The sequence below is a fragment of the Acyrthosiphon pisum genome, chromosome A1 (assembly GCF_005508785.2).
Source record: "Acyrthosiphon pisum isolate AL4f chromosome A1, pea_aphid_22Mar2018_4r6ur, whole genome shotgun sequence".
Lineage (NCBI taxonomy): Eukaryota > Metazoa > Arthropoda > Insecta > Hemiptera > Aphididae > Acyrthosiphon > Acyrthosiphon pisum.
The window spans coordinates 106,020,958-106,029,260 of NC_042494.1; the positions used below are offsets into that span (position 1 = coordinate 106,020,958).

At 25.9% G+C, this 8,303-nt stretch overlaps 1 protein-coding gene across 2 annotated transcripts in view; it reads left to right on the forward strand.

Annotated features, from left to right (window-relative positions):
* Positions 1-8,303, forward strand: part of LOC100165333 (condensin-2 complex subunit G2) — a 12,885-nt gene extending 4,582 nt beyond the window's left edge. For both annotated transcript variants that reach the window (XM_016803742.2, XM_016803743.2), the window contains 12 exons: positions 392-742; positions 837-1,143; positions 1,210-1,436; positions 1,531-1,806; positions 1,879-2,064; positions 3,279-3,454; positions 3,540-3,706; positions 3,786-3,976; positions 6,168-6,302; positions 6,524-6,670; positions 6,746-6,966; positions 7,049-8,303. In XM_016803742.2, the coding sequence (XP_016659231.1) occupies positions 392-742; positions 837-1,143; positions 1,210-1,436; positions 1,531-1,806; positions 1,879-2,064; positions 3,279-3,454; positions 3,540-3,706; positions 3,786-3,976; positions 6,168-6,302; positions 6,524-6,670; positions 6,746-6,966; positions 7,049-7,127 (2,463 nt within the window). In that variant the 3' untranslated portion in view covers positions 7,128-8,303. The remainder of the gene's footprint in view (positions 1-391; positions 743-836; positions 1,144-1,209; positions 1,437-1,530; positions 1,807-1,878; positions 2,065-3,278; positions 3,455-3,539; positions 3,707-3,785; positions 3,977-6,167; positions 6,303-6,523; positions 6,671-6,745; positions 6,967-7,048) is intronic.

The following is an 8,303-nucleotide window of genomic DNA, read 5'->3' on the forward strand; positions in this document are numbered from 1 at the left end:
ATGCGAATATCACGTCCTCTTAAATACAAAATTATTTAACTTTATTGTGATCCACTAATATAGGTGTGTGCAAGCTTCATTGATATTTAATTCATCTATTCCTTGTTTAATATCTATTTCTTCAAAACTAAATTTAAAATTCCTACATTTTTAATTATTTAAGAAAAAAAATGAATACTATTAAGTTCAAATCTACTATTTAAAACCTGAATTGGATCAATTGTTCTAAATTATAGAATTTAAATGCATTTGATTCATATCTAAGATTAGCTGTTATTTTTATATATAATGCAATTGTTCTGTACAAATTATTGTATTATTATTATTATTTTATTAAAATGTATCATATTCAATAAATGTTATTCATATATTATGGTTTGAATCCTTTCAGGGAATTTGTAGCTGTATGAGATATTTTTGGAATTCTTTTGAAGATGATCAAATAATTGAATGCTTTAAATTATTTATACGTTTGATTGATGAAAGTGTATTTGAAGTACGAAGGGTTTTATTGTATGGATTTTGTCAGTTACTCGAGGAGAATAAATCCCACAGTTACTTCAAGAACCCTTTCCTTATTACAAAATTGAAACATACATTGAATGACGAAAATGAAAAAGTTCGGCGTTCTTTCATACATTTCTTATTGAAAATTAAAAAGATTGATTCTCAGTTAGACATCGCAGATAAAATTAGTTTTACAAAAATAGTTGATTTAAGAGATATTGCTTTTGCACTTGCTGTAAGTAAAAATATTATTTAAAACCTAAATCTTTCAATAATTTTTATGTTTCACATTGCAATTTTCACTTTATAGTTAATTATAATTTGTTTAGCGTGAAGATAAGCAAAACGGACTTTTACTTGTTGATTTAATTTTTGATAACTTTTTTGGAAGTAAAGTACCTGACAAACATACAACACTTAGAAGATTTTATACGTTTTACAAAATTAATCCAAGTGCTTTTCGTAAACTGATAATTTATTCAGAAAAACATCTAGACTTTAATAGTGCTTGCAAACTTATTTTATCATTGTTAAAAACTGTATATAGTGCGCTAAAAAAAAAAGAAGAACGTATGAAAACTATAGACAAAGAAAATGATATGCCCCCTAAAAGGCATAAATCAAATGATGATTCCGGTAATAAAATTAATGTGTTAACAAAAAAATCTTAAAAAGTATTACAATAATAGTATTATATTCCAGATACATCTAACGATACCCATAATTCATCTAACAATTCATCATCAGTTAGTAATAATGATGAAGAAGAACAAAATGAACATAATAATATATGTTGTATTTTGGATTGTGTAAACTGCCTTATGATACTCCATCGTAATGAATTTAAGGATGAAGAAGCCCGTCAACAAATTAAAGATATTCAGGATTCTTCCATTACATGTTTAATTAAAATACTTAAGTTCTATAAGGTAATTTTTTTTTTCACCATTTCAGAATCAAAACAGTTTGCTAACAAATTAGTCAATTAGTACCCAAATAATAAACATATTGTATTATTTATAGGAAGGTGATGCTTACTACAGTGCAATTAGTTTAGCAAGTTTGATGCCAGTGACAAAATTGAGTGCTCATGTATCAATAACAAGTACAGCATTATCCACCTTAAAACAGTTGCCTTATGATATAAATCAAGCGGAAGAAGAGATTGATATGCGAAAAGTTAATTGTCTGGTTTACTCATTGTGCATGTGGAAACGAGGCTATGAGATACTTCAATTTGTGAACGTTTGGTTTGATGAAGCATTCAAAACTTTAAATCTTAATGAAACACAATACCCGGTATAGTTTTGTAAAAATAAAAATAATGTTTTATGAGACAATATTAAGAAATAATACATTTTTATATTTTAGGATTCTAAAATTGATAAAGGAAAAAGAGTCAGATTCAAAATAAATTTTGATGAATGTAAACCAATGACTGGTATCTTATTAATAAACTCGATGCTTACCAATTTACAAACACAGAAAACACTTACAGATTCTGATGTCAATAAAAAAAATATCTACGATCTTTTCTTATACTTGCAGCGTGTCAAGGTAAATTTAAACTTCATTTTAAATTGGTTATGTATTATATAATTAAAAAATTATTATTTTATTAAAATTGTACAAAGGTTAGGTCAAAATTGTATGTGTACAGATTTATTATATGGCTATGAATTGAATGCACTAAGTAACCATGAAATATCGATGTACTCTGAAATGGCAAAATTTGCATTAATAATTTCAAAATAAATAAAATTAACTTAGTAAATTAAATTCACAATTATTATGATTATGATTTAAAAAGTAACAATAAATAATATACATTGTACCTGCATCTATTGTCTCCAACATGTAACATACCACAAATTACGTTTAGCAGTTCCAATTTTGTATTATTAACTTAGTTATAACATTGAATTGACCTATTATGAAATTCAAAGGTAAGAACATTACCTGTGTTCTCTAGTTTGATTTTACGATATTATAATTTTAAAGCGAGTTATTAGCATTTTTATATATTAATATTTTACATTCTCATGACTAGCTTAGAAACTAAAATATCAATGCGATAAAACAGATGATATTCTAGTATGTTGTCCTCTTAAGAAGAACTATACCCATAGTAGCATTTGTTTTTCCTTTTTGCAAGTTTGTAACATCGCAAATTTATGTTAAGTGTTTCAAGTTTACCTTTTTTGTTTTAATATTAGAGTGAATGAATGTATTATCAAACTTTATGTTAGGTAACAATATTTTCTGTACTTTTTTCGATAATATTTTATGAAATGATTTATAAGTGTAAAATACTGTAAAATATTACAATGTAAAAATGCCTATAACCTGCTACATAATATTGAAGTATCAAAGAAACAAAGAAAATTTTGTTATCTTTAAGTTTCATAACAGATTAGGTTATAGTATGAAGTTAAAATATATCTTCCGTAAAAATGCTCCTGCAATATGCTCAATTATGTTATCTACATTTTCCCTTCAAATAGTAAAGCAGTAAAAACTGAGATATTTAATCTATCATTTTGCCTATATTATACACTGTCCAAGATGTATATTTTTAGTTTTTTGTCCCATTACTCATGAATCCTTTTTGATACAAGCTCTAACACTATACTCAGATACTCTCATTTATTTATTGCATATTTTTTTTTTTTTTTTAAAGTTATACAGACTGATTTTCTTGTACAACAATAATGAATAATTTTTCTTAAACATTTATAGTTTTTACTTATTTATGTATTTTTATTAATTAGGCAGCAATTGAGAACCGAATATCTTCAGATAATGTTTTAAGTAACTTATTATCAGACGACGTTTTAATTGAGTTATTCTTGTTACATAATCGATTACATATAATTTATTATAGTCATGAAAAAGACATTGATGAAATTATTAAGTATCAAACTTCTATTTTAAATTGGGTTATAAAGTTAGTATTTATAATAGTTCAATGAAATCTAAATTAACATACTGTTAAAAGAAACAAAAATAAATGTAACTAATTATAATTTCAGCAATCTATTAATTTATAATTTACACCATAAAGATGAAACTACTATTACATTTGCAGTTAAAATAATAGAAATTGTCAATAAAATGTCATTAAATATGTGTTTAATGGCTTTTGTGAATACAACATATCTAGATGATTATATTACATTTTGTGCTACAGTCTTGCATAGTAAGTTAATATATTTTTCTATCGACATTTATTTATTTTAATATAATTTAAATAATGTACACATTTTTTTTATACTTAGATCATTTGGGTCCTTGGCTACTAACATCAATGATGGCAACTTTAGCACATATCTCAAAATATTTTAATTATTTAAAATGTGTGGATAAGCTTTTAAATGATACATCAATACTGACAAATTGTGTCTGTAGTATCATATCAGTCCTCAGTGAATCTAAGTTTAATGCAGAACGTTTTATTAGTGTTATTGGAGTGAGTTAATTTAAATGTTTTATCAGGAAAAATTAAGCAATAGAAGTTAATATATCTTGGTTATTTAATGAAATCTTAACTATTAATTTTTATTTGGGCAGGGCTGTATTAAGATTTTGCCGTCTGTGCGACATTTTGGCACTCCCGCCTTTGCTTATGTTTAATTTTTCCTATATCAGTAATTTTATTTGTTACACAATTTATTAGCAACCAAAAATCAAAAACAACTGTCTAATACTTTAATGATTACTAAATGTATAATTATAAATTGTATACAACAACTTCCATTAACCCTTTCACTGCTATGGATGTACTATTACATCGCACGCAAACATACCGTTCCGTGCTCCGGACGTACTAATACGTTCCTTATCTATAAAACTAAATACGCAGGTTATCACATTAGTGATTACACCGAAATATGCAGATAATAACTTATAATTCAAGTCAATTTTTTTTTTTTTGACTTCAACATATTGTTCAATTTAACTAAATTAATAATTTATGAACATTAAAAAAAAAAAAAACAATTATAATTCAGCAGAGTTGAGTAATTTAGGGAAAAAAACTTAGCAGTGAAAGGGTTAACAAATTATACTATATTATTGTTATCATAAGCGTGTCTACGGTGGGTGCCTAGGGTGCCTGGGCTGCCCCTGCAATTTTCGAAAGGCGCCGGTCAACCAAGTTTTAAATCTAGTGGTTTACAGCTTTTATTTAGAAAAAAAAATGTCATGCATTGTTTATTTTGTTCTAATATTACATTATTATATATTGCATTGTCGAATTGATTTATGCGATTCCATCACAAATCCCGGTAATAATATTATGCGGGTAACTGCCAACTGGTATAATTGTTATAACTTATAATGATATACGTATTGTTTTATAATATAAATATAATGAGTTGTTCGATATTCTTCTTCTTATTAAACATATTAGGTACCTCTATGTATATACTATTTATAGAATTTTGTTATAGATAACTTGAATATATAGACTTTTTTAAACTATATAAATGTTAAATTGGTGGGAATACCCCCCCCCCCAATTATTAGTGGCCAGGGGGTAATGGGTGTTTTTTCGGTTAGGTTAGGTGGCGCCGGTCATTAGTTAGGCTGCCCCTGCGGATGAAGTCTAGTCACGCCTATGATTGTTATCATAGTAAATTGATGTAGCAATGCTCTTTTGCGGAGTTGAATAATAATTAGATACCTATTTTGTTATAAAATAATAAAGATAGTATTTCTATAGCTTACTATATGGTACTAACCTCAAGGTATAATTATAGGGATTTGTGATATCCAATTTATATTATTTTTACAATAAATATACAAACTATACTAGTTAGCATAATAAGTATATGTGAAAAGAGATGAAAAACATGGTATGTGTGATTAAGAAGTCACCCACTATTGTCTCTGCTTGAGTAATAAGTACACATATTAAAACTAAATTATTATTTACTTTGAGATGATATTAGTTTTGTGAAAACCATACACCTTAATATACTAATGGAGCAAGGTAGTAATTCCCATGATGAACGTGGATTGGACTACACTTGTTGTTCCACACTTATGTGCGTGTGAATAGGACACAGTAGGTTGTACATTGTTAGAGTATTAACGCGTAATTATAATATTATATCAAAATTAATTAATTATTTTTACATGTTTCAAATACATTTACCCAATTATGAATAAAAAAATAAACAATAAAATGTATAAGAGGACACTACAACCACAGTGTCGTTTGCCTTACAAATGTACAACATTGCAAAAACTATTTTACGAGGGATAGAACCACACCCAAGCTGTAGTTATAGTTAACATTCCAAGTTGATATACAATATAATTAAAAATATAATCTGTGAAATATCGTTTTTATTTTTTGATATCACTTATAGAAAAAAGTTGTTATCGTTTCAAAATTCGTTATTCTTGTGTTTTTTAACTTGGATAAATTTTTTAGTAGTTTCAATATCGATAAAATAAAAACAATATTTGACAGTAAAAGTTCTCCTTTTTATTTGGTCAACATTTTGTTTCTTAGTTATGACTGTAGCTTAGTCGGTTCTTTCAAAACAGTATTTGCTATAATATTTTACATTTGTAAGACAGAGACAACACATGCGAGTGTAGCATCCTCATAAATTGCGAACTAGGTTTTTAATGTGTTAAATCATTTTTAGGATCCAAAAATATTTCGTAGTAATTTGATTATGCTGATTTTGGAAATTTACAAGATTAATACAGTGGAATTTAAACAAGTTTTTATGACACTTATTGAAACTATAATGAATATTATTGCTAACCAAATTCGAGAAGTGAGTATTTAAACAATTTTAGTTTAAATCATTTATTTTTAATAACAAGTTATCAATTGATTGTGTGCTTAATTATTTCCAGAGCTGCATTTACTTTTTCATATACTAACTAAAAATATTCTTACCATACATACTATATTACTATACCTATAACAATAATAATGTGATTTAAAAATAATATATTCAACAAATGATTATATCTATGATAATTTTTCATTTAGATTGATGAAATTGATTTAAATGAACACCTCACAGAAATGCCATTTGCTAGTTATCAGTTAGCAGCAGTGGTTTTAAACAATGCAAAGTTAAGAAAACATTTTTCGTCTAATGCAGTTGAAATATTCTCATCTAATGTATTTAAAAATGTAATAATTCAATTTATTACAAATAATCTTGTATTATTATACATTTGTATTAACGGTTTTTTCATTTTACTACAGGACTGTGTCTTATTGCTATCAGCAATATCTTATGTCTACACCTTATCATTTCAATTAAGCAAAACAATAACAATTGATCTTGAACCAGTTGTAAAAATGCTTTATAAAACTTTAATGGAACATGACAAAACTAGAACTCCGCTTGGTGATAACTGCACCATAAATAATACAAATGTTGACCGAGGCGTTTCTATTTTGGAAACCTCTGACTTCAGTAATGAGTAAGGGATTATATTATACAATAATTAATAATTATACCTATATATTCACACAAATGGTTGAATAATTCAATATTTATTACAGAGTAACAAATTTCAAACAAAAAGGACGCAATGTTTTAATTGCAACTGCTAAGCAATTGCATGTTACTTTATCAGAGTAATACAATTAGGTTTTTTGCTTAACAAGGAAAATTGTCTAATTAAAAAAAAAACACTAGGTTGTCGGTTAATATACAATATATTATCGTCTTTAAAACCAGCAAAGAAATTGATGTTTGCTAATTTATGTTAGTATATTTTTTTATTAAATATAAATAAGAAGTATTTAAAAAATGACTATATCCAATGTAATATAATGCCCGAATGTAATTAAAATACTTATGAAACAAAATAAGATATTTTTTGTGCATACTTTCATTATTTTTTTTTATACAAATTCATACTTTATCATTATTCTAATGAACATATGGAGATATTTGACATATTTATAAAACTTGAATTAATTAAATTATAAACAAAAATGTGAATTATTAATATAAGCCTAATTTATGTAATAGTATTCTAATTTTATTGTACTCTAAACTAGTTTGTATCTTACATTATAATGTAGAACTATAATTTATAATTACTTTTAGCTATAATATTAAGAGAATGTCAGAGCAACATTTTTTATTTCTCTCAGACCCACACCACAACATAAAATGCTTTCACCTAAAATTATTTATAATAAATTTTGAACTATTTAGAGTAATCACTTATAGCAAAAATTATAGTGGATAATAAATTTGATAATATGACATATCAAATTATATTTTATTATTTGACTTTGTATTTGACATCCAAAATAAAAAAAAAATTTTAATTTAAAAGTTCTTTAAATTGTTTTTGAAACAATATTTAGGCAAATTGATATGTTAAACCACCAAAAAAATTATTCTCTGTTGTTTTGTAATGGGGGATTTTACCCTAATAGATTATTCAAAAACTTAAAAACAATGATTTTGCGTAAATGTGTTTTGTCTGTTGCGAGTGGGCCAGAGAGAGAAAACAAAAAAGGTTCATAAGTATACCACAGAGGTAAAGGCGTGTTACAACTGAAGCTGTAGTCCGCTTGGCCACTCCGTCCCCCATTTTAATATTAATATTTATGTATTAAACAAAAAAAATTAAAGTTGATGGATTATTTTTTAATTAACTTAACTTCAACTTTTTAACTAGTTAATATCCACCTTTGAATAAAGTAGAAGCATTATTTAAAATGTATTAAAAATATATTATTCTCAATAACCAATGTTGTATTATCGAATAAAGATGATTGTGGCATTATATGCATATTA